Source organism: Rattus norvegicus, chromosome 3 (assembly GCF_036323735.1).
Source record: "Rattus norvegicus strain BN/NHsdMcwi chromosome 3, GRCr8, whole genome shotgun sequence".
In the NCBI taxonomy this organism is placed as follows: domain Eukaryota; kingdom Metazoa; phylum Chordata; class Mammalia; order Rodentia; family Muridae; genus Rattus; species Rattus norvegicus.
This window is the reverse complement of record NC_086021.1, coordinates 163132453-163158895: the sequence shown is the minus strand read 5'-3', so window position 1 is coordinate 163158895 and position 26443 is coordinate 163132453. Positions and strand designations below refer to the sequence as shown.

The following is a 26443-nucleotide window of genomic DNA, read 5'->3' as shown; positions in this document are numbered from 1 at the left end:
CAGGGCTTAGAGTTGCCCCCATCACCCAGCTCCAATCCCTTGTCTGCCTTTCCCTGCATTTCTCCAAACTGCATGTGATTGCTGTTCTACTCTGACCCAACCCTTTCGTCTGGGGCAGGGGACTGCCCAGGAAATGGCTTGTCACCCAGAAATCATCAATTTCAAGCTTCTCTGCTTGACTGAAGAAGTCTCTGGGCTTCTAGGAGTCCTAGTCCCCATAGTGGGAAAGAAAAGAGGAGCCCACATCCATTCCATCCTGCAGAGACCCATGGACAGAGTCGGCAAACACCTAGCAGGCTCCAGGGGGCAAACAGACTCACCTCTGCATTGATCTCCTTGATGTCCATCTGTAACTGGCGGGCCACATCAGGAATCTGGAGGGCAAGGGCTGTGAGTCAATTGCACTAATCATGCTTCAGTAATAGGATCAGAGTATGTGTTGGCACCCAGGCTCAGGAGAAATGAGGACCCTGATCAGTTAATGGTCTGTGATATTGGGGTACAGGCACCATCTCTGAGTTCCTCAGTATCCAGAGTGCCCTGAAGCTCCCCCAGGATATTTGGAGGAGGATACAGATACATCTGGTCTCTGAAGGCAGAACCAGGGCCCAAGGTGGGTGTTCAGGGAAGCCTTTGGCTCTAGCATTGAACCTCAGAATCAGGCAGAGCTGATCATTACTGGGAATTCCCACCTCAGGTCTCCCTTTGGTGGGCAGATGGCATGGGGGGAAAGTCATCCTACCACCACAGTGTGGCTTACCACGAATCTGAGCAGGATTACAAGCTCCTCCTGGGGGATCAGGGTGGTCACAATGGCATTCACTAGGTCCTGCCTCACAGTCAGGCTGAAAGGGGCCCTGTCTGGGGTGGTCTCCATCAGAGGAGTCGCAGAGCCGTTGAACCAGTTGGTTACCCTTGCCTGTGAGTCCAGCAGCTTGGCCTGAAGAGGCAAAGAGCAAGGCACTGTTTGAGGACCTTGGTAACACACTGTAGCCTGTTATCAACTGGAAGGAAACAACCGGGCTGAGGGGAAGGTGTCTCCCAAAGTTCCCATGATGGAAACCTCGTCCCAGTACAACAGGGTTAAGAGACCTCCTTCAGGAGGTGACTGGGCCTTGATCAACGGTTAGTGTTGTTATAGGAGTGGCCTAGCTACTGGAGGTGGGAGTTGACCATTGTGAAACTAAGCTCCACTCCTGGCTGCCCTTGCTCTTGCCCTCCCCAACTCTTGTGTCTTCCACCACAGGCTGATGCAGCATGGAGGCCTGCACCAGAAGATGCATCATATTCTTGGATTTCTGGCTTCCAGGACCTCAAACCTAGTCAACTTCTAATGTTTACAAATCACTCAGGTACTGTGTTCTGGCAACACAAAATAGACTAAGGCAGGTACCATTCTGCCTGTTTCCCATCTTTGCATTCGTGTCAGGAAGTTGAGATTGATGAAAACAATGGCTTGTCAGGGACCTGGCAGCCCCCCTCCTGAGTCCCTTAGTCCTCTACCCTCCCTTCTTCCCTGTCCCTATTTCTTCTTCCATCCTTCCCTCTGTCCTTCTGTCTCACGTTTAAAGAGATGGTATATCCTTATGCTTCCCCGGACTGGCCCCTAATGCCTGAGCTCAAACGAGCCTTTTGCCTCCCATCTTCAGAGCACCCAGGACTGTGGCCGCATGCTACCTGTGCCTAGCTTGTAACCAGAATGCCTGCTTTTCACTTAGGTTTCAACGGCTTAAGCCCTTTGGGTGAAGGGAGGATTCAAGCTGTAAAAGAGCAGATGGAGCCATCTCATGCTGTGGTTTCCAAGACTCTTGAGAACCTGTCTGGGACTCGCACCATGCACGGGATGTGCAGTGTGGGAGTTTTACAGAAGTCCGTTGTTACAAAGCATCCCCTGTCTGGGAAGCCAGTGCAGTCTCATCTCATTGTCTCCTAACTATAACCACAGCCATGGAGACAGAGAGGAGAAACCTGCCTAGAGCTACACAGCCAGGGAGCCATAAGTCTGGGAGTTAGAGCTGTGTATTCCTTGAGGATGCCTCTGTCCTGAGCCCATGTTGCAGTGTCATCAGAAGTTTGGGATTGAGCATGAGCTTACTGAGAGAAAGACCCAGGGACCCATGCACACACAGACCCTAGGGAGACATAATGTTCTACCTGCTGGCTTTCATAGGATGCCATTGACTACATGCCCTGATGATGTGTAGATGTTGGTCCCTGGGTGGTCACAGAAAAAGAGCTGTTCCCTAACCTATGTCCCCAGTTTGCTCTGAGGTCCGGACACTCACCTTCAGGTTGAACAGGATGTTACTGTCCTGGATGGCAGGAGACAGAAGGTCAAACTCCAGGGCTCCAGGGCTGAGGGCAATGGGTGCTACTCAGGGCAAGAAGAAAGGTTGTGAGGGTGGAGGGTGCGGTCGGGTGGGGTGATTTCCTACCACTTCTTCTTTCTGGCAGTTAGGGGCACTGCCAGAGTCAGGAGAAATGATGCTGTTGGTGGTAACCATGGCAATCATTGCAAGGGTCATTCAAAACACCCGTACAGAGCTAGACGGTTACGTGTATAACCGGAACACATGCACTTCTATGCCAAACCTGAAGTGGTGTTTAAAGCCTGCGCTTCCCCCCACCTCATTGTAACCCACTCCTCAAGGCAGGCAGGGGCTGGGATCCAACTCTGGTGTGCACTCATTAGTTCGCCCATCATCTGTGTTTGCCTTGGTTTCCCTTTACTTGGTGGACGGTTGGTAGAGACATCTCATCTGCCCAGATGTTGGGTGGAGAATGAGTGTATGGCCTGTCCCTGTCCTGCTCCAGCCCCTGTCACTGAGAACAGAGCAGCTAGATAGACTTAGGGATTCCCATAGCATTAGTGTCTTTTAGCCTTCGATCTGATCTGTTTCTCTCTCTCTCTCTCTCTCTCTCTCTCTCTCTCTCTCTCTCTCTCTCTCTCTCTCTCTGTGTGTGTGTGTCTGTCTGTCTCTCTGTCTCTCTCACATGCATGCACACACACACATGTGAGCTCGGAGGTGGCATATACCACGTGCCTCAGTTTCCCTATGTGTGCAGTTGGATGACTGAGTGCACTGAGGAAGTGAGATGGTGAATTTACAGTGCCCAGCCCTGGATTTAGCCCTCATATGCAATAGGAGCTCAGTTGTTAGTTCTTCTCTTCCCATGCTGCTATGGCTACCCTTTGATGTGCTTCTTTAGACTTTAAATCATAACATGGGCTCTTCCCCTTTGTTGATTTCTATTATGAGGGGGTTGAGCAGGATCAATTGACAAGGCTCAACACAGAAGTCCATGTCTTCTGTTTGTTAGTGTCAGGGAAGGGGAAATGACATTTGCTCTGCACATACAGCTCACCTCTGCCCTTTCCCCCTCCTCTCAGAATCACACAATAGTCAGTCTATCACCCACCCATCTGTCTGTCCATCTGCCTGTCCACCTAGCTTGCATTTATTTTTAAGCAACTCTGTGTCAGGCAGAATATCTCCTATATGCCCAGAACTTTTCTATAACCTTTAAATGTTGACTATAATCCTCTGAGGTTGGGAGGCAGTAAGCCTCACTTTACAGATGAGGGAACTGGGGACCAGGAGGTCGATTGACTCCCCCAACATCAAGGAGCCAATCAGCGGTAGAGCTGGGTATTAACCCAGCCCGACCTGGGTATTTGAGCCTCAAGTAGAGCAGTGGTTTTCAGCTTGTGGGTCAACCCCTTGGGGTTGATCTAAACCTTTACAGGGGTTGCCTAAGACATCAGAAAACACAGAAATTTACATTATGCTTAATAACAGTAGCAAAGTTACAGTTAGGAGGTAGTAATGGCCTTTCCATGGTTGGGGGTCACCACATGAGGAACCGTAGTAAAGTGTCGTAGCATTAGGAAGGCTGAGAACCACTGACTTGCACATAAAAGGTGCTCATGAAGTTGAAGCTGCAGTACCTGGACAGGGCTTAGCCCGCTCACCTGTGCTGGCCCAAGGTGCTGATCAGACCTGAGAGGGTGGTCTCTCCTGGGTAAAGGTGGGGCCTGAAGGCTAAGCCTGCAGTCAAGGGAAAGGCAGTGCAGATAGCAGAGCCCTTACCTGTGGTCAGCCTCAGGAAGTCTTCGTACATGTCATCAAAGGCCTGCTGGATCACAGGGCACAGCTGCAAGAACACAGAGTCAGGGTTCTTAGTGAAGAGCCAGCCCCTCGCCCACTGCCTCCCGGGCCTGCTGTCCTCTTAGAGGACGCACAGATTTGCCCATCTCCATCCCACCTTGCTGTCGGCGTCCACAACTGTCCTAAGGTCTTTTGCCAACCGTTTGCCCTTTGCCTTGTGTCCAAACTGTGCCTACCAGCTACTCACAAGTGCTCAAAGGAGCCCACAACTTCCTTAGAGGAAGCCAAGAATTCACTTATTCATTCCACAAAACCAGCTCCCTCCATGTCAGACTCTAGAACAGAAGGGCAGCTGGGCCGTCCCACCCAGTGCTAAGCAGTCTCTGTATCTTTGGTGAGTTTCCAGCCCCAACAGACAGTCCTGTGCCATCAAGGAGTTCTCTGTCAACCTGGGAAGATTTTGGTCTCTGGCAAGACATTTTTTTTGTTATCCTAATGTGGCAGACGAGCGATACTGACATCTAGTGGATGGAGGCCAAAGATGCTGCTAAATATCTCACCCGGCAGCCCAGCCCCACAAAAATATATCAGTAGCTCCCAGAGTCAGCAGTGTGGATTTAGTGTCTCTGCTGAAAGGGGGCTGGGAGGCAGGAGTAAGCGTTTACCTTGCTGTCTTTAGGACCTACAGGCTTTTGACTGCTCTAATGGAAGGGCCATCTAGCTGGCCATCCCCTTCAGTATTTTTGTGTGATGGCAGTGCGTTTTGAGAAATGCTAACTTTTCTTAGGAACAATGTTTCCTTGCTTCCGTTGGCTTTCCCAACCCATGACCCAGAGAGGAGAAGGAATAGAGGGGCAGCTCCCCCTCTCCCCCAACTCCCCATTCTTCACTCCCTTCAACGTATTAAAGGGATCCCACCAGGCCCGTTGATTTTGAATCTAGGACGGGATGGGACATCACATTTTAGAGCCTTCAGATAGTCCTGATGAGCCATGTCCTGACAGACTGGATGAGTCACGCCCTGACAGACTGGATGAGTCATGTCCTGACAGACTGGATGAGTCACATCCTGACACACTGGATGAGTCACGTCCTGACACACTGGATGAGTCACGTCCTGACACACTGGATGAGTCACGTCCTGACACACTGGATGAGTCACATCCTGACACACTGGATGAGTCACGTCCTGACACACTGGATGAGTCATGTCCTGACAGACTGGGTGAGTCATGTCCTGACAGACTGGGTGAGTCACGTCCTGACACACTGGATGAGTCACGTCCTGACAGACTGGATGAGTCATGTCCTGACAGACTGGATGAGTCAGGCATGTCCTGATGGACTGGATGAGTCACATCTGACAGACTGGATGAGTCATGTCTACATGGAAAAGGGCTCCTTTACTTCCCCAGTGAGCTTCTTTCCTGACTGTTCTGCATGTGACCTTCACACCCTGTGACCCACAACTGTGACCACTGCAACCTGCCTCAAGTGACCGTGCAAACACACAGGTTAGAATTAACTCAGAATTCCAAGTTCATGCCATTTCTTCTGCTGGGAATTTTTTTTTCTTCTATTCAAATACAAATCTGACTAAATTTTTGAAAATATTTGCACCTGGGCCCTACTTCAAGAAACTCGGTCTTTAAAAAGAAAAATAAAAAATTTAAAACCTGCTGGTTATCTCGTCACATGCCTTGGGCTATGGAGGCAGGAGGATCAGAGATTCAAGGCCAGTCCTGTCTCCGATGCCTGCAACATTCTCATGTAAGTGTTGAGAGTGTGCCCTGCTCTAAAAAATTGGAATAAAAGAACCTACATTCCCCTGGGCCAGATGACCAAGGTCTGACAAATTGTTGCCATTGAAACCCATGGCCCTGTGAGTTTTATTGTTATCCAGACAATCCTGACATTGTAGAAAGACACGTATTCTTTGTCTATGTTTCTGCCACAGCATACTCACGGCATTAAGAAAAGATCATTTAACAAGGCGATTTCTTTCCGTCTCCCTTGTGGATATGCATGTACCTCTGCTAATGTCCAGGGGTTAAAGGTCTAATAATAATGACTGGAAGTTACATATGTCTACTTTCCCCCTCTGTCTCCTGACATTTCCTCTTCCAAGAAGAACCAGGAACTAACCTCCTTTCCTTCCCCTTCCCTTCCCTTCCTTCCTTCCTCCCTCCCTCCCTCCCTCCCTCCCTCCCTCCCTTCCTTCCTTCCTCCCTTCCTCCCTCCCTCCCTCCCTTCCCTCCTTCTTTCCTTCCTTCCTCCCTCCCTCCCTCCCTTCCTCCCTCCCTCCCTTCCTTCCTTCCTCCCTCCCTTCCTTCCTCCCTTCCTTCCTTCCTTCCTTCCTTCCTTCCTTCCTTCCTTCTTTCCTTCCTTCCTCCCTTCCTTCCTTCTTTCCTTCCTTCCTCCCTTCCTCCCTTCTTTCCTTACTCCTTTTTCCTTCCTTCTTCCTTCCTTCCTTCTTTCCTTCCTTCCTTCCTTCTTTCCTTCCTTCCTTCCTTCTTCCCTCCCTCCTTCTCTCCCTCCCTCCCTCCCTCCCTCCCTTCCTTCTTTCTTTATTCCTTCTTCCTTCGTTTGTTCCTTCCTTCCTCCCTTCCTTCCCTCCTCACTGAGGATTGATCCCAGGCTTTACTACTGAGCTACATTACGTCTCCTGCTCTTTTGGTTTACTTTTTATTTTGAGGAGGAACCTTGCCAAGTTGTGCAGGCTGGCCTTGAACTTGCTCAGTAGCCCAGGCACACCTTGAACTGTGACCCTCCTTTCTTAGCCTCCCAAGGAGCTGGGATTAGAGCTTATTCCAGACTAGTGAATATTATTTCTTAAATTAGTCCTATAAAATATAAGATCCAGGGGTTAGAGAGATGACTCAGCAGCTGAGTGTGTGTCACTCTTCCATAGGACCCAAGCTCAACTCACAGCACCCTCTCCACGGAGCCCAAACCTGCCTGCAATTCCAGCTTCAGAAGTCAGGTACTTCTGGCCTTGGTGGGCATCCATGCATGTAGAATATACTCCTTCTCTCATACCCATCCATATATATATATATATATATATATATATGACTAAGAATAAAGTAGGTCTTTATAATAAAATAAAATCTCACTTAGGATTTCTTCTTTGTTCATCTTTTGGTGGTGCTGTACCTTGTATGCTAAGAAAGTGCCTTATCACTGAGTTATATCCTTAGCCCTCAGGTTTTTGATAATTTGAGACAGGGTTTCTCTGTGTATCCCTAGCTGTCATGGAACTCACTCTGTAGAACAGGCTGGCCTTGAACTCAGAGATCTGCCTGTCTCTGCCTCCCAAGTGCTGGGACTAAAGGGTGCGTCACCACTGCCTGGCTAAAGTGTCTTGAATTTACAATGGAAATCACTGATTAATATGGATAAATCCACTCATAACATTTGAGTTTACCCGTGACATATTAAGGGCAGATAAAATGAGAGTCACTGGGTTTACAAGTGTCTTCTGCTGTAGAACACTTGCCTAGTAGGGGTGAAGCCCTGGGTTCTGTCTTCTCAGAAAGGCTGAATTGACTGACTCAGAAGAAGTAAACACAGCTGGATCCAGTGGGCTGCAGTGTTTATGGACCACAGCTGGATGGCTGAGCATGCCACAGCCTGCTTATGACAGCATTTCAGGACAAAGTGCGCGATGTTCGGGCATGTCTGGCTTGGCTTTTGAAATCACAGTATATATACTTACATAAAACGTAGTAAAATACATTTAATAAAGGCAGACAACCCGTTCTTTCCTAGGTATTTTGCTCTGTATCCACTACTGTCTGTCTCTTGAGACACTGTCTGTCTACTGTCTGTCGGGTGGGAATATTACAGAGGAGCACGCTGCTGTGTACTTTCTTCCAGTTCTGCTCCATGACGTCACTTTAGTAGACAAAAGTCAGCTCGAAGGTGGGATTTATAACTGGGAAGTCAGCAAAAGCTACAGGTAGGGCTCCCTCCCTCAACCCTTTTAGAGACAAGTGTTAAAATCTTGACCAGCACATGATCAAGACCTCCTGAATTTTTGGCTTTCATGCTACCTTGACCTCAATGATCTCGCTGGGTCAGTGGCTCAGTTTATTGGCTCAGTGGTTCCTTGCTTTGTTGAAGGAATTATTCAGTTCCAGAAGGATCCCACCCAAGGAGACAGAACTCAAATGGTACTGGCTTGCAGTTCCACCCCAGTCCTACAGGGGGTGGTATCTCCACAGGCCAGAGGCCTGGTTTTTACTCACGTGGCTTTTCACTATTTGGGGCAGGGCTGGCATCAGGAGATTCATAACGTTCTTTGCCAAGGAGTTGACCACGAAGGAGAGCCTTTGGCAGAGGAAAGCAGGACATTAGGGAGCTTGTAAGAGAGGATTGGCCCCGGGGTTGGGGATTTAGCTCAGTGGTAGAGCACTTGCCTAGGAAGCACAAGGCCCTGGGTTCAGTCCCCGGCTCCGAAAAAAAAAGAACAAAACAAAACAAAAAAAAAAAAAAAAAAAGAGAGGATTGTCCCTGCTTTATAGAAGTGACATGGAATCCTAGGAGGAAGGCGCTTGCTTAAGTTCCCCTAAGGTGTTAGGCAAGGCTGTGACAGAGGCCGAGCTGAGGGCAGACATTGTCCTGGGTATTGTCCTTATACAGATCTGTGCACACATTAGGATGCAGGGAGCTGATGGGTCCCCTGAAGGTGACATCACACTCTTGAGTGGGTCATGCTTGCTGCCTGGAAGCTGTCATTAGCAGCCTTTCCTGTACTAGGAAAGTGAGATATGGGATGGTGACTTGCCCAACATCACCCAGGCAGTCAAAGGAGAAGGTAAACTTGGTTTGGACTCACCTAGACATGCCTAGGTGACCTGGGAGCCCTAGACGGAGAGGCTGCTCTGTCTGCAGGGGTTTGCCTCCCCCTTACACCCACTTCCACACCCACCCTCCCAAGCTGGTATCATGACACCATTGCTGCTCCCATTTGCCACCCAGAACTGCCTTTGGCATCTAGATGCCCTGGAAGGAGCCCCAGCTCTAGAGTCAGAGGGACACATGTCTGTTCCTCCAGTGTTGTCCATGAGTGCAGTGGGCGAGGCCACGGTCTGCCTCTCCTACAGTGTGACGCAGCCCAGCACTCACTTGTGAAGCAGGCTGAGGCGCAGCGTGCTCTCGTTGCTGGAACAGTCACTGAGGTTCAGGCGGGCAGGGCCGTTCTTGCTCCTCTCCACCCGGATGAGGGCTTGGACCTCGGTGCTCATTTGGAACTCCACTATGGTCTTGATCAGTGGCCTGTGGGGACAACAGCAGTGGGAACGGGTGCTGCTGAAGTCTTTGTGGGAGCCACAGCTGGGTGTCTGTCCTCACCATCTCTTTTGCTGGTTCCTATCATCCCTCCCACATCTGGAGTCCTGGCGTTCTCTCCTGATCTCACTGCGTATGGATGCCGTGGGATTCCAAGTCACACACTGTGCCCCACTCTGATATCCTCTGAGTCCTCAGGCACAACAGCAGTGGATTCCACATTGTCCCCTGGCCTGCCTCTTTCAAACCTGGTGGTCTTGGCTGCTGGCTGTTCCTCCCTGAATTGTGGGAGCAGACTCTGAAGTAATCCTCCCTCTCCCTTTCCCTCTCCCCCTTCCCCTCCCTCTCCCTCTCCCTCTCCCCCTTCCCCTCCCTCTCCCTCTCCCTCTCCCCTTTCCCTCTCCCTCTCCCCTTTCCCTCTCCCTCTCCCCCTTCCCCTCCCTCTCCCCTTTCCCTCTCCCTCTCCCTGTCCCTCTCCCTCTCCCTCTCCCCTTTCCCTCTCCCTCTCCCCCTTCCCTTCCCTCTCCCTCTCCCCCTTCCTCTCCCTCTCCCTCTCCATCTCCTTCTTCCTCCCCCCATCCCCCTCCATATCTAACTCACAGGAATCCCTGTTGCTTCTGCCTGTTTCCAACCCATACAGAGTCTGTTTACTCCTCTGCTCACTTGTCCCAAACCTGGGCCTCAGCCATCTGTCTCCTCTAGAGCGGCTGCAGGACCTTCCATGTGGCGTTCCCGCCTCCATTCTGTGCCACACTGTTTTCTCCTTAGCTCCGACCTTCTGTTGCTCCTGACTCTCACGCTCTGTTAAAGCGCAGTTCTCATCTTGTCACATAAGGCCCTGCACCATCAGTCCTCGGCGGCTTGCTGAGCTCAGCTCTAACCACTTCCCACTCCTTCCCTTCTCTCTGTCATTCCTGCCTCAGGGACTTTGCTCTTGCTCTTCTAACGTTGGGGTTTGTTTCTAGATGTCTGCACGGAGTTGGGGGAGTTGAGTAGATGAAACTGTTAGGTGAGCTGGGTCTGATTTGGGGGACACTCACGTGTTTAATCCAGCCACCATGTCCAGGGGGATTCTGACTACCAGCTCCTGGTCATAGGTTGAAGGCTGCACAACCAGCTGGAGAATGTTAGCAGAGGTGACCTTCATCCTGGACAGGGTAGAGGGGAGATGAGAATCATGTTCTCGTTCAGAGGAGTGTCGTCCCCATGCCCGCACCCATCCTTTTTCTGACTTCCTCACACCCGAGCAGAACCTGGACCCCAAGCCTAGTTTACTAATCCTTTCCATCATGGCCCTACCTCTGTCTCTCCCCTTCACCTTGCTTGCTTCTCTTCAGGTTCCTTGGCTTTTAGCCTCAGCCTGTTGAGCTGACAGTAAGCTCCTACTGTCCTGTCATTCTTTGCTGTTGGGGTTTGAAATGCAATCATTCTGAGTGACTCTTGCCCCTCCATGGTTTTGCTCCACTGGTCCCTTTTGCCTGAAATCCCAGTTTCTTGTCTTTGCCTTCATTAAAAAGCACATCCTGGCTCCAGCACTCTCCTACCTGGGGCCATCTTTCTCTGTGGCTGCCCTCTTACCCGTGACGCTGCCTTATGATCACCACTAGCCATTCTGGGGGCTTTTCAAAAGAGGAACTTAGTCTGGTGCATCTCCACTGCTGTTTGTTGGTGGGCAGCTGAACAAACAGCACAGGTAAGCAGAGGTGTGGGGAAGAGATGGCTCCCCGTTCTGTCAGCCCCACTCACCAGATGATGTATCTCAGAACAGTGTTCACGAAGCTGTCCAATATGGGGATGCTGCCAGACTTATCTTGCATGCCTCTGAGCAGCGGCAACTCCTGGAGGATGGCAGTGGCATCGTGGTTCTCCAGTGCCTGGGTCAGGTCTGCAGATAGACGCAGGGAATAGATGTCAAGAGGAGGCAGGGAAAGTAGCCTAGCAGTGGCTCTGGGTTGAGGAACCCCTTCTCAACCTGATCATCTTCACCATGAAGATGTGCCCTGAAGGGTGGTGCCCCTGGGTGGACAGTGAGGCTGGAGGTAGTGGGAACTCTCACACTGAGGGCTGCCAATCACTGCTGGGATGCTGGACCTGAGTCTTCCTTCTCCCTAGCCAGCACCAAATACTTCTCGAGCTAAGCATTCCCTTGGGGATGGTTTGGTGACCAATCAACGCCTGCTAACGGTCTTCTGTCACTCTCACTGTTTGCCCTATTGTCCAAAATGCCTTAGGTGTTGAGCAGAGGAAGGAAGAAATGCGAACAAGGGCCCTGGGGCTGGCCCCTGCTGGCTTTTCTCCAGTGGCCAGAGCCCATTTCATAGGTAGTGTGCCACCATGCCAGCCAGTGTTTCAGAGCCCCACCCCCACCCCGTGGCATTCCGATCAAGCATTCGCCTCTTCTGTGCTAACGGGACTGGACCCATTACATTTTATCTTTTCTGGTTGGCAATCTCAGACCCCATCAGTATGGGCTTTCGAGGGACATGGAGTGGAAAGTCCCCGAAGCGTGTCTCTTGTTTGCCCCTGCGTTGTCACTGCCCAGGTAACGTTGACCTGCCAGTCAACAGGGCTCCTGAAGGCTGAGAGTAAATTTTGAAGGCCCCTGGCAAGTTTCCAGGGGCCACCCAGAAATGATCCCCTTGAGAGATAAAACAACTTCTCCCTCCAGGGACATAATCCAAAGGATGTCATCAGCTCAGGGCAGGTGTGTGCTCTGTTTGCCAGCGGCGGGTCAGCACTGGCCTGGCACAACCTAGCAAGCTTCGCTCCACCTAACGGTTAGTCATACCCAGTCACATGAGGCCTGGGATGGGGTCTCTGGTTCTGAGTTTGTTCTGTCCTTGGGTGCCACCTCATTTCTGGGTGCTCTTTAGAGTTCTTTTCCCTCCTCCCTCTTAGGCAAACCCTCCTTCCTTCCATGTTCCATTATTCTTCTTCACATTAAACAGCTCAGCCCAGGTCTACGGTGTGGCTTTTGTCTTCCGATGGAGTTAATTAAGACAGTTTCCTAGTGGCACCTGGTGCTCAGTGGTCAGTTGCTTGGGTGAGCCCACTGACTCCCCTGCAGGGGACCCTGGGAATCTCCTCCAAAACTACCAGTAGTAGTATCTCCTTGGCTGCAGACTTTGGCCATGGCTGCTTACCCCAGGGCCCCATAGCTCCCATACCACATGCTTGAGAATCATCGCATTAGCCTTAAGCCATTTGCTTCCATTAGCCTTTGGAAAAGAGCTTGTCTACCAAGTAATTGCCACACTGCCACAGGAGACACTTATCAATGCCTGGGTGGAAGATGCTGCCATATGTCCTCTAGCACACAGGACTGTGTCCCATGGCAGAAATGAGCCAGGGAGAAGGCTGCCTAGAGAGCCTGGGATTCTTCTTAGTTCTTGTGGTATTGGGAGTTCCCGTTGGCCCAGGGAGAAAGGCCTTCCCATGTGCTTACAGAAAGTAAGCTTAGGTCCAGGACCAGGCCTAGGGTCATGGATCTGGAGTAACAAACCCTTGGGTGGGACTGAAGCCACCCGATTCTGTCCACTGGTAGGTCTTAGGGATAATATTATTTGAGGACATCTGGTATCATGGGCTCTTGAGATCATACCACCCCAGACCTTCATACCTCAGCCACTACTTGTCTCACTCAAGCCTGGGGCTCCACCCCTGCCTGGTAGTTTCCTTTGATGAAGAATTCCCTTCCTTTATGGAGGACTGCTCCATTTGCCCTTGCTCTATGGTGCTGAGGCCTGGGGTCTCATGACTTACGCTTCTTGATGACTTCTGGGCCAAGGTTGAGCACTGCAGGAGGATAGAGGTTAGCTTGGACCAGTGTGGCTCCCAGCAGGAGGCTGACGATCCATGGGTTGGTCATCTTCATGGCTGTTGATGAGAAGTAGGTGGCAGGTAGTAGGGCCTGTGGTAAACACAAGGGTCCTGATAGCTGGACAGAGGGGCCTGTGGGAGGCACATAATGCCTGGTATCCTGGGGCACAGTGTCCAGGAGAGACATTCAGGGCAGTAGGTAAGAGCCAAGACTTAGCCGAACATTCTCGAATCATCGACTAAAGCACAGATATTTCTGTGCTTTGGGGTTCTCCTCTGGCCAGTGGGCACGATGAAGCATCACTTCACAGAGTCTCTGGGATTAACAATATCTAGAAATCATTCAGTGTGTTGCCTTTCCCACAAGAAGAACTTGGCAGACAGCCATTTCCTTGCAGAAAACCCACAAGGATCTCCAGAAGGCTGGCTCCAGTTCGTCCACAGCCTCTCAAAGGTCATTCATTCACTCTGCAGTTACGTATGAAGACCCACAGCTGGGCTCTGTGCTGGGTGTAGGACCACAGTCAGGAGCAGGCAGCAAGGTACTCCCTCTCAGAATGCACAGCCTAGAGCAACCCTCCTTTTTTTTTGTTATGGGTCTTTTATTTATTTATTTTTAAAGGTTTATTTATTTTATGTATACACTGTAGCTGTCTTTATGCACACCAGAAGAGGGTGTCTGATCCTATGACCATGTGGTTGCTGGGAATTGAACTCAGGACCTCAGGAAGAGCACTCAGTGCTCTTAACCTCTGAGCCATCTCTCCAGCCCCTCAACCCTCCTTTTGAGCATGCTTAAAGCAGCCATTTCTTGTCCCATTTCTTTTCTTAGCCATGATAGTTTCTGGGAGAAGTGCTGTGGTGCTGTGGTGTCTGTCCCTTGACAACTTGTTACTCTCCACAGGGCAGAGAGGCTACACCTTCAGCCCTGGTCAGTCTTCCTCCCCAAACTCCTTACACAGAGCTGAAGATTTCTGCAGACTGTCTCGTTTAGAGAAAAGGGAGACATGGCCCTTGGGACCCATGTGCCCTTGCCTGCCCCAGAATGTGGGTGTCTTGTCACCAAAGACTAATGTGTCTGTTGTGGAATGAGACACTGTTGTCAAATCAGAGTTCTTGACCAGGCTGTGAACTCTGGGAGGGAGAACCTTCTGGCTGCTCATGACTGTCTCTACACCCAGCACAGAGCCTGGCTGTGGTGCTTCATACGGAATTGCCGAGTGAATGAATGACCTCTGAGGGGCTGTGGGCAAACTGGAACCAGCCGTCTGGAGATCCCTACAAAGCTGCACAATCCCCATCAGTGAGTGTCAGCAACTTGAAGGGGATGTGTTGTGGGTCTGGGAGTCAGAGATACTCCAGTAGGAGATCTTCTATGGCTGGCTTGGTGATTGGGTGAGGGACTTAACCTTTTGGAGCCCATGAGCGGCTGGCTAACGGGAGATGATAGCACCTGGGAGGGGAGTTGTGAGGGTAAATGGATCTGCGACTTGATGTTACTCATGAATGCTATTGAGCCTACCAATGAGGACTGTGATTACTGATCCTGGGATCTGAGGAAGTCATACTACAATTAAAGCCAGAGGGCAGAGCTGACAGCTTGCATTGGTTGACAAGGCAGTTATGCCATCAAATGGTGTCTTTATCTTCCAAATCCTTTGGACCCCTTCTGCCCCCTTCTCCTGCCCCCTGCTCAGTCTCCTGATTAGAGGGGTTCTGAGCCCAGAACTTGTAGCATTGCCTCTTCTGGGAGATACTGTCACCCTCATATCCCAGCCTGTGACCATCCACCCTTTGTTCCCCATCTCCTGCCCTCTTCATGGACCCACTTTATGGTCCTCAGTCCCTGCTCTGTTTACAGACCCTCACATGGTCCTTAGCCTCTGTCTTTGTCATGGACTCACTACGTGGCCCTCAACCCATGCCTTCTTTATAGACCCACTATGTGGTCCCTAGTCTCTGTTCTCATCATGGACCCACTATGTAGTCCTCAACCCCTTCCATTTTCATGCCTTTTGCTCCTCTCCAGCATCCACTCAGCTTTGCGTCTTTCACACTATCTCTTCCATGAAGGCTTCTCTGATTTTTCTCTGGTCCTGGGCCTTCCTTAAACACAGTAATCACATAATGGCCACTTGGGAGTTCTTTGAGGGCTGCTTCTCTTTGTCCCCAGCAACACCTCAGCATATGCAGACACTGCACGGCCACTCTGTGCAGTGGTTTGAAGTCCGTACACTGGGACTGGAAAAGACCTACCTGTCTTACGCTTCAATCTTTGTTCATGGCTTTTGGATGAGAATCCAAAGCATCCAGCACCTCCCTTCCTCTCTTGATCCCCAGAAACCAAAGCTGACAGGGGTGTTATCAGGCTCAGTTCTCGCCCAGCAGTTTGGCTAATCTCAGCGAGTCTTCTCTGTGAGGAACCTTCCTGACTGTCCAGGCCTCTAGACCCTTCTCCTGTTTTACCTGAATGTGCTGGAGTCCTGGGTCTGCCTGCTCCTCTCCTCGGTGGTGAGTTTGGAGACCCAGCCTTATATCTTGCATCCAGACTTGGGCAGGCCACCTTGAGCATGTGGGCCAAGACCTCAGGCTGGGCCGAGGTCTCCAAGGTAAATATTTGTAGCTCTTAGTGAACCAAAGCCCTTCCTGGAAGCAGTCTGGGAGCTCTAGCTTCCTGAGGTTTGGAGAAAGGAGGGTCTAAGCTGGCTGGAGGGACAGAGGGAGCACTGGGACATATGGCAAGCATACAGCAAGCCTTACAAGGACTCCCTGCATCCCGGGAAATCACTGTCACAGGACTATGTAGTGGTCTTTGCAATCTCTACAGCCAGAAAGGTGAGGCTCCGCAGAGGACAGGAAGGCAGTTCAGTTCAATATGACTCTGTAGCCCTCGTTGGTTCAAACTTCTGAAGTCTGACCCAAGTAGGTCATTTTAGGCATATTTAAGCACAGCACAGCACAATTTGGTGAAAACTTGTTTGATGAAAATGAAATCAGTTTCACATCCACAAAAAAGGCATATGTAAGCCTCCCTGAGGGACAAAGTAAGCTAAATGAAGACCAGTCACGACTGCGTTAGAACTCTTCTAAGGTCCTTAGAGAGAGCTTCTATAGATTGACTGAGGGTCTCGGGGAGGAGCTGGGTCTGCAAAGTCTCTGGCCACACAGATAGAGCTAATAAATATGTCCTCTCCAGGCCTTTTGGGTGGATTATAGGCTATGTGTTTGACATTAGTTCCCCTAGTGTCTATCTGTGAGCACAGGGACCTCCGCGCCTCGTACAGGACCACAATGAGCATGGAACAGCCACAGTGAACGAACGTCTCAGACACAGCTGACATCACCCTATGTTTTCCATCAGTTAGGCTGATGGGTATCCTCCTCAGGCATGGTCAGCCGGTCATCCTGCTATTAGCAAGGAGGAGCCAGTCTCCACAGTCAGCAAACAGAAGAGCCAGGGGTCCAAGCAGAAATCTGGCTTCAAAAGCCATCTGGGGTCATTTCCACAGCATGGTAGATACAGGATGTGTGCTAGGGGTCGAAGCGGGTTCAAGCCCTGTCTTCACCTTATCCACTCGAAGTGACTTGGGACTCTGAGCCTCTCAGTGTCCATATGTGAAATGCGTACACATGGGCAATCTCAAGCTCCTCTGTCTTACAGGGCACCTAGCTGAGGACATTGCCTACTCAGAGGAACGCTCAGTAGCAGTGTGTTTGGGGCTGTTGTCACTGTTACTGCTTACAACAGGATGAGGTTTGTAGAGAAGTGACTAGACAGTTCAGGCAGGGCAACCCCCTGGAAGCGAGGGAGGCACAGCCTTGCCCATCACACCCACTTCCATGCAGCAAGGACATGCAAGGATGTGGTGACATCTCTACTCACTGATTTCTTTAAGAGAATAGGCATGCATCCCCCTCCCCCACCACGCTACTTCTTTGCTATGCTTCCCTGGGCAAGGCGCTTCACCTCTCACCTCCTTGGTACAATGGCAGTTCATGGTAGTGCTGTCTACCAGGCTGAGCTGTGGGCCATATGTCCTTGTCACAGGTCATTTTGTGACCTGAGCTGCTTCATTGACACCACCGGGAAGGCAGTGGGTGTTTGTGGAGGTAAAGAAAAATGAGTGATGGACCATGGGCCCAGGGACAAGAGTGAACTGGCCAGAGGGGCCCTGGCCACCCCTGCCTGGACACAGGCTGGTCCCACTTAGCCATGCAGTGCCAGATGGGAATTAACAACTCTGCCTTTTCCAGGATCATCGGAGGCTGAGAGATTTGTTCAAGGTCACAGGACCAGGAGAGTCAGGGAGAGGCCTTGAGCCCACTCACCTAGTGAAGGCCACACACTCCTGACCACTCTGCCCTGGTGGGTCCTGGTTAACATTAGGGTCAGTAGGGATATTGATGTGACCTTTGGACACGTGTCTTGGCTTCTATCTGGAAGTGGTAAACTGTGGATTAGGGCTAAGAGATCCATTGTTTAAGTCTTGTCCCCATCTGTATGATGATGAGAGAGGGGCAGTGTTCCTGAGGTTAAACAGTCTCTGGCTGGTCATGGAGGAGAGTGTGGTTTGCATCCTGCCGTGTCTGGAACACTCAACAGACCCTGAACACCCAAGGCAAGCTGCTGCAGAGCCAGGAGGGCTCCCGGAAGGACCCTGCCAGTGCCTCAGGCACATGTGCAGAGACACACGCCCGTTTGGTTCCTCAGCTGCCATGCCTGCTGCCCACAGACAATGTCCCTCTGTAGGGTGGTAGAGCTGGTGCCAAGGCCAGTGCCCACATCTGCTCCGGCTTCCTGCCTTTCAGCTCAGTCCATTCAGGGTTGAACAGGCATCACCGGACCCCTTGGGTTGTGTGCCTGGTCCCATGTGGCCTTGCACCTTTTCCTCTGGCCTCGTTTCTCTCAGGCCCTCACACTCTGGTGTGCATTCCCTTCCTGGAACTCCTCACACCTCACAAAAGCTCCTCTTGGGCCTGGAGAGATAGCTCAGTGGTTAAGAGCACTGGCTGCTCTTATAGAGGACTTGGGCTCGAGTCCCAGCATCCACATTTGTACCTGCAGTTCCAGGAAAGCCAACACCCTCTCCTGGCCTTTCTGTGCACCATACACATACTTGGTTCAAAGATGTGCATGCAGGCAAAACGCCCATATACATAAAATAACAAAAATAAAAATATAATAATAATAATAATAAATAATAATAATAAAAGCTCCTCTGTGGTGGTAGCCAGAGGGAAACCTTGGAGTTTGGAAAATGGCATTCACCCTCTCCTGTGCCTGAGTTGTGGTCTCTGCTCCCTTCGGAGGAGAAAATGCTTACATCCTCACCCCCTGAATGGGCAACTCTACCACCATTACAAAGCTACTCTCACCAGACACCTTCAGGACCCAATCCAGAAGGGAACAGCTCCCCGGCTTGATCCCTGTCATCTCAACCCTCTGGTGGGTCCTCAAAGCCCACACTACAATCCTGAGGTATGTTCCCTGTGCCTGACATGTCTTTTGTCCCTCCATTATTCCTTATTCCTTCGTGTTTTTAAAAGTTATGTATTTATTTGGTGTGTGTGTGTGTGTGTATGTGAGCATGTATGTTTTGTGTGTCACACATGCACATGCATGTACACACACACACACACTCACACACACACACACACACACACACACACACACACACACACACACACACACACACCACCAGAGGTTGATGCCAGGCGTCCACCTCTGTTGCTAGACCTCTGTGGCTCACTATCTCATTATTTTCTCTTGGAAAAGATTTTTTTAACAGTTTTTATTTATGTGTCTGCATCTGTGTGAGTGTATGCCCTGTGTATGGAGGTGCTCACAGAGGCCAGAAGAGGACATCCATTCCCTTAGAGCTGTAGCTGCTGGCAGTTATAAGTCACCTGGTGTGGGTGCTGGGAACCAAACTCAGGTCTTTGGGAAGACCAGCAAGTGCTCTAACCACTGAGCCACCTCTCCAGCGCTGGGTCCATCCTAGTTTTTGAGACACAATCTCTCACTGAACCTGGAGCTCATTGATTCAAGTAGACTGACTGGTCAGCGAGTCCACAGAGCCTGTCTGTCTGGCCCTGGCCTGTTTTGGGGTCAAGCACATGCTGCTGTCCCAGACTTTTATATGGGTCCAGGGATCTAAACTCAGGTCCCCATGTTTACTGCAACAGAACTTTATGCACTGAGCCATCTCTCTGCTTCCTCCCTTCCGCTGTTCTTATACAGTTCGTCCCCTCTTGGTCTCTGTGTCTTCACGATAAGTCTCTTTCACCAAAGGTCCACTCTGCCCAGCAACCATTGGCCCTCTGTCCAACTTGCCAAAGCTTGCAGTGCTTTTGCATAAGAACCAAGCTCTGTAAGACCCAGCTATTGGCTGCTTATCTAAGTCCTCTTTCCGTACTAGTTTGCCCTACTTTCCTTTCATTCCCACCCCAGGGCTTTTGCACATGCCGTGCCTTCTCCCAGGCTGCTGTCTTTCATCTGCCAGGTTTCAGCTTCTCTCTTTGGAGAGGCCTTTGCTTGTCACCTGGGGAGAGCAGGGAGCTCTGGCTACACACAGGGGGGTGTTCACACTAGAATTTGCTGAAAACTCAAGCGTGCTAGGCCCTGCAACTCCACAGATGCTTTGCAACAAGGAGACGGGCAGGCCACAGTGCAGGGGTGTGGGGGTCAGGGTGGGGTTCCGTCATGCAGGAGCCCTGATCCAGTTAGAGTACTGAGCACTATCAGATGTGGGCAGGGTATCGTGGAGGCATTCCCTTCATTCCTATCTCACACTCTTCCCCTCAACCTCTCCTCCCTCCCTTTCTCTTTTTGGACAAGGGTTTCCTATGTTTTTCAGGCTGGATTTGAACTTTCCATTTTCCTGTCTCTGCCTCCCAGGTGCTGATATTACAAGCATGCACCACACGTCCATCTCTGTGAAGGCGTTTCTTAAGGGACAGCGCTGGTCTCCCAGAAAGAAACAGGGTTCTAGAGGGAGAGGGCTCTCCCAAGATCACTTAGGATCTTGAGGCTATGTTCCTGAAGTGAGATGTACAAAGGGCTGAGTTCTGTTCATGTGAATGAGCTGCAGTTATGGTGGGCAGAATGACATGTTTGGGAAGTCACTGCTGTGGATGGCATCCAGGCTGGTGTGGTCACAGCAGGACAGGCTCTTTGCTTGCTAGAGGTCATGGTTTGGGGAGGAGATGAATTGACACCAGGAAGGCAGGGACTGAGGAGGGCCAGGGACGGCTGGAGAGGATGGTTCAGTGGGCAGGGTGGGCAGCAGGCAGCTCTGCCTTGAACCGGTTAAGGCTTGGGATGCTCAGCAGAGAGGCTTAGAAAAATTTCCAGAGTGCCACTAAGGCCCAGCGTAAAGCACATCCATCCACAGAGAGCAAGGATACCTTGCACAGCCGGGACACACTTTTCTTCCCTCTTCTCCACCTCTCAGATGGTGGAGAATGGTGGTCCTCACCACTCTCAGATGGTGAGCAGGGTTCTAGCCACTAGCCATCTAAGGCAGATGGGTTAGGGCTGAGGAGAGACGCCATGTCATGTCAAAGCTGGTTGTCCCTGTGCAGCAAGAGGCACAGTGGAAAAGACCACCAACCTCTCCTCTGCAGACCATCAAGCAGTCCCAGGAAGAAGAGAATAGCATGTTGGGATCCCCTGTCCCAGATGGATCAGGGTCTTGGGGAAGAACAGTGACCTGCCTGAGTTCCCATGGCCCTAGAGCAGGGGCAGCTCTTCCTCACTCTGTCCTCTACTCTGCCACCCTGTTCCACCCTGTCCTGCTTCGATGTGGGCAGCCTTTCCGGAGAAGACTGTGGTTGCATAGAAACAGAGGGTGTGGGGAGGAGTGGCATGGTGGGATTGGTCAGCTGGAAACCAGCAGGATTTCCAATGGCTTCTTGCCTGGAAGAGGACAGAAGGAAAGCAAGAATTCAAGCTACTCTTGGCAGACTCAAGTCCTCTTGAGTACACACTAGCTCTTCTGGGTACCAATGGGGATTCACTATTGTACCAAGCCCCAGTCATGGTTGTCGATGTCCTAAGGGGTGTGGGTCCAGCAGGAAAGGATGTGACAGTTGACAGTTGACTAGCAATGTCTGCCAGGAGCAATCCAGAGGCCTTGTACTGCTGCCTCCTGCTTCCTCCCTGTTAAAGACCGTCCATTCTGGTAAAATCCTAGACACTTAGAAGTGGAAGGAGGAAAGTCTATATGACATGAAGTTTGCCACTGCCAGTGGGCTGATTTTGGATACGTTGTTCCTATCTCTGGCCTCAGTGTCCCCAAATGGAAACTAAAGATGTACCTTTTCCTGGCTGCTTTGCATAGGCCTGTCCATAGGAGAAGAGAGTCCACCCGATATTCAAGACAGGTAGGGCTGTTCCTCCTTCCCATGTGATAGGCTCAGCCCCTTGAGTCAGGGTTGGGGAATCAGGGCTCCGCTGAGGGAATGGTCAAATAGTTTGGGAACATGATTGTTAGGATGCTGCCTTCAGTGTGGTTACTGGTATTAGCCCCAAAGCAGGCCCAACGTAAATGTCCTGAAACAGGGGAATCTATTTAGTCCACAGCCACCAGGCAACTGTCACTAGACAACGCAGAAAGACTGAGGCAAGTGAAATTAACCTAGAGAATGTTCTGGAAGGATATGACCCCCTGAGATAACATCTAGTTACTTTTTTCCGCTTTCTTTTTGGTGATGTGATCCCAGGTGACTTTTATGATCTTGGTGATTTTAGGATTTAAACTTTTTTTCTTTTACATCATTGCATTCTTTTGGATCAGCCAATCACCACACTAAACAACTTGAAATGGAGTAGGAGGAGGCTGGCAGAGGCCAAGGCTGTGTAGCAAGGCCTCTCTTTCCCAGAGCCTGAGTCATAGCCCTGCCCACCCCAAGTTAGCTGGAAACTTTGCCACACCACCACTGATAAGTGCACAAATGCACAGTCACAACAGCCCGGAAATCCAGGTTCTGGAACATTCTGGGCATAATCCCTCTTTTGTAGGGCAGGAATAGACTAAATTAAATGCAAACAAACCATGGCTAAGCCAGGCTCAGTCCCAGCTCTGCCTGGAAATGAGGATCAGGGCCCCACCCTGACGGGGCTCATACCCAGGACCTGGCAGGTGCTTAGGTAGCCTCAGGTGCAGAGGTCACAGCAGGCAGTGGTGGGGCTCAGTGCTCTGAGTTCCTTCCCCATTGGCAGCTCTGGATCAGAGGAGGCTGGAGGTTGGAGGATGGAGGCTGGGTGCTTTTAGGACAGGACCTGGGACAGTGTGACATATGTGTCTGGTGCAAGGAGTCCAGGTCAAATGTGGCATGCTAGCATAAAGGTTGGCATGGGGAATGTTGTCAGAGTCTGAGAGTGTGGGACCCACAGGCAATGTGAGGACAGAAGCAACACACAGTGGAAGATCAAGTCTGACAGAGTTCTGCACTGTTCCAGGGTGTCACTGTCCCCGGAATTGCTGTTGAGGCCTCCAGAATAGGTGCACAGAGAGGAGACTAGTTAGATAGAGATATTGGGCTGGAGAGGGAACTAACCAAGAGGTGGGTACAGGGCAAGGGAGGCATTTCAAGTGAGGTCTCTCAGTAAGTCTGAGAGCTGTCTGAACCCCGTGGCAAGCATAGAGTGGACAGCACGGCTCTTCCCAGGGTGCTGCACCTGCACCAGAACCTCCCTGGGCAGGGGGACAACTGCCTCTTCTGACTCACCAAGTCATGCCTTGAGGACTGTTCTATCTGGAGCTCCAGCTCTCTTCAGGTCTCTCTCTGTTTCCGGTTTCTCCAAGTCTCTTTTTCCTCTCTCCCTCTCCCTCCTTCTCTCTCTCTCTCTCTCTCTCTCTCTCTCTCTTTCTCTCTCTCTCTCTCTCATACCCATTTGTCCTTGTCCTATCTCTCTCTATCTCTCTCTCCTCTTATTAGTTCCTTCCCTTCGCTCTTTCTCCCTCTCCCTGTGCATCTCTAGGTGCCACTGTTGAGGCTGGTAGAGCTGGAATCCTGTGGAAAGCAAGGTTATGGCACCTGGATAAAGCAGACCTCCTGATGTGGCCCTGGATGTGTGTCCTCTCCTCCCTGTGCTACAGTCTGGGGTTGGCAGGGCTCCGGACAGTCAGCTCTGTCTGACCTTGACTGAGTCGCACTTCCGAGGGATGGACCTGAAAAGCTCTGAGTGTTAGCTTAGAGCAGGGCCTAGGCCCAGGAAGTTTTTTTAAAGTTTATTTTGTTTTACCTACATGTACACCAACCACATGCATGTGCCTGACCCTGTGGAGTCCAGAAGATGGCATTGGACTTTTTGGAACTGGAGTTATCCATGGTTGTCAACCACCACATAGGCCCTAGTCCTCTAAATAGCTGAGCCATTTCTACAGCCCCAAAGGATGTTCAGCCTGAGCATCTCTGACATCACTGCTGCACTCACTGAGACTCCTGTCCATGTCCATGGCTGGATATAGGAAAACAGTGTTTGGAAAATCCAGGCTTCTGAGACTACTCCTTGTAGGTGTGTCTGTGCGTTGGGGGCTGAGGAGATGGGGCAACTCTGAGAGGAGGATGCTTCTGAGTAGATGGGTTTCTCAAATTGAGAAGAGCTCTGAGGTTAGCCTGCTTGGCTGTGGTGGAGATGGCTCCTCAGGGCAACCTCTTCCACTTTACTCCAGGACAGGACTCACCAGCAGCCCAGGGCAGGCCCAGGGAGATGGCTGCGGCCTGAGACTTCACCGTGTGGCCTTAGGGGTTCACCCCCAGCATCCTCCTGGAATTTCTGTTTCTTTAGAAATCCAGGGTGTGTGTGTGTGTGTGTGTGTGTGTGTGTGTGTGTGTAGAGATAGATAGATAGATAGATAGAGAGAGAGAGAGAGAGAGAGAGAGAGAGAGAGAGAGAGAGAGAGATATCTAGCTAAGAGCTGAGCTGGCTAGCCATTAGATGTGTGAGCAGAGCTGAGTTCTGTACGCCTTGGACACAGCAGGGGACACATTCTTCTAGACCAAGGTTCTCCGGGCAAGATCACGTGAACTACAGACAAACTGATGTAAACCGCAGTGCTCCATATTTATAGTGTGTGACTGGAACCAAGAAGCAACTGGAGAGGCCATCATGGCATTATCTCTGAAGTTTTAGTCCCACTGAAAGTTGGATGGTCCCTCCACCCAACACACACACACAGACACACACACACACACAGACACACACACACACACACAGATACAGACACACACACACACACACAGACACACACACAGACACAGACACAGACACATACATACACAGACACACACACAGACACAGACACACACACAGACACACAGACACACACACACAGACACAGACACACACACACAGACACACACACACAGACACACACACACAGACACACACACACACACAGACACACACACAGACACACACACACACACACACACACACCCCTACCACTCTCCCTGCTCAACTTTGGGGAAGTGGGATGCCTAGCATGCAGAACAGACTGGCCCTGCCGTTTCTGAATGCTCAGCAGGCAGTGGCTGGTCCTGAGCCCGGTTTAGTTATAACTCTCATGGCACAGATGAAGTCCTAGTGTGGTGACTTATTCAAGGTCACACAGTGATGAAGCCAGGATTTGAACTCAAGTCTGTGTGACTTCAATCCTGGCCCTCTTGACCTTTTGCCAGTGTCGGCTGGGTACCCGTATTTAGCTGCCCACAACCTCCTCAGATGATCCTTTTTACCAATGGTTGAGACTCTTAATTGTTAACATTCGTTTTGACCTACAAAGCCACACTGCAAAGCTTGAATGAGCTCAATATTCTACTCGTAACTGGAAATCGTGTCTCACTTCCTAAAGTGGAGAATGCCACTTTCCATCAACCACAGGACCACAGCGATGCCAATGATGGTGACAACCAAGTTTGGGTGTTTAGGTGTGATGGCTGCTGTTTTCATGTGTGCAGCCCCACCCGACACAGGTATCTGGACACCTGTGGATGGGGTTTGGGCAAGCCCTTGCTAGACAGGCATGGGGCAGGAAGGAAATGGTTATTTAAGCTTCAATGCAAACAGAAGTGTGTTATTGACCTCTGGCAACCAACCCCTCCTTCACCTGGTGCTGGGGATTGAACCCGGAAGCCAGGCCTAAGCAAGAACCCCACCACTGAGCCACACTCTGGGCCCTTGCTTTGTCCTCTCCAAGGGAGGATTTAATGAATGGTTAGAGATGTGCTGGAAAGAACATGAGCACCACGTCCAGCTCTTCTCTGAGTTATCACCACAAGGACCGAGAGACTAGGAATGAAATCATTTGCTTACTGCCACTCGATGGTGCCAGAGTGCCACCTGACAGTGCCACGGTGCCACAATGCCATCGCGGCATAGATTCTAGAAAAGCCTCCCCAAGATATTGAGTGCCAGCAATGCACAGAGCACATCCCAAGTGCATGACACCCGGATTGCAGTCTCTCACCTTGGGGTGTCCAGGAGCAGAGCCTCTAAGACCCAAGCGAAGCAAATTCTCTCACCTCTGCACCTGTTCTGGGGCCTGGGCCCTCCTAGGGCTTTGAATACCTTGGTGTTTGCTTGGCCTGATGCCCTGGGGGCCAGCGGGGTGCACAGGGGAACCTCCCTCATGGCCCCCTTTATAGGGTTGGGTTCCTGTGCTAACATTTACTCATTCGGTCACCAGGTCATCCAGGAGAAGGAGGCACCAAGGGGTTCAACCCCTAGACAAAGGCAAGCCAAGTTCACCACCAAAATGTGGGGGACTGACCTTGATCCTGCCACTGCTCCCTCCAGTGTGCCCTCTCTTGTCTTCACCCCTCTTTATGCAGCTCTGATGCTCCTGACAGAGAAAGTCCCATTTCTTTGCAGAGTAGACCCGACTTCTGGTCATTTTTCCACCTTGTTTCTGTCACATCACAAATGGTGTCTCTGTCTACCTCTCCTCTCTACCTCTGCAGCTCAGGTCTTCCTCAGGTCCCCTAATTTATTCTTCATAGGCATCCCTGACTTCCACCCCACCTGCCATTTCTTGTCATTGTTACCACAGCCATCTTGCCTAACCCTGGTAACTTACTGTGAGAATTTCCCAAGAGTATATTGGGTGCTTTTGTGTCACCATGGATACCTGACTGCACTTGCTTTATTCTCTGACACCTGCCTATGGTACTGGTGGAGCGATTTCAAAGAAAGTTGCAAACGTCTGTGCCCTTTC

At 50.9% G+C, this 26443-nt stretch overlaps 1 protein-coding gene across 2 annotated transcripts in view; it reads right to left on the bottom strand.

The window, feature by feature from the left end:
- Bpifb1 (BPI fold containing family B, member 1) overlaps positions 1-25745 on the bottom strand; it is a 33270-nt gene extending 7525 nt beyond the window's left edge. The window contains exons 1-10 of one of the 2 annotated variants that reach the window (NM_001077680.1): positions 25697-25745; positions 13164-13277; positions 11148-11286; positions 10442-10549; positions 9240-9389; positions 8360-8441; positions 4092-4155; positions 2286-2371; positions 761-940; positions 321-374 (exon numbers count right to left, since the gene is read on the bottom strand). In NM_001077680.1, coding sequence (NP_001071148.2) covers positions 321-374; positions 761-940; positions 2286-2371; positions 4092-4155; positions 8360-8441; positions 9240-9389; positions 10442-10549; positions 11148-11286; positions 13164-13275 — 975 coding nt within the window. In that variant the 5' untranslated portion in view covers positions 13276-13277; positions 25697-25745. Of the gene's footprint in view, positions 1-320; positions 375-760; positions 941-2285; positions 2372-4091; positions 4156-8359; positions 8442-9239; positions 9390-10441; positions 10550-11147; positions 11287-13163; positions 13278-15686; positions 15794-25696 lie in introns of those variants that run through there. The other variant, XM_006235355.4, reaches the window with a different exon arrangement.
- Between the last annotated feature and the right edge of the window lie 698 nt (positions 25746-26443).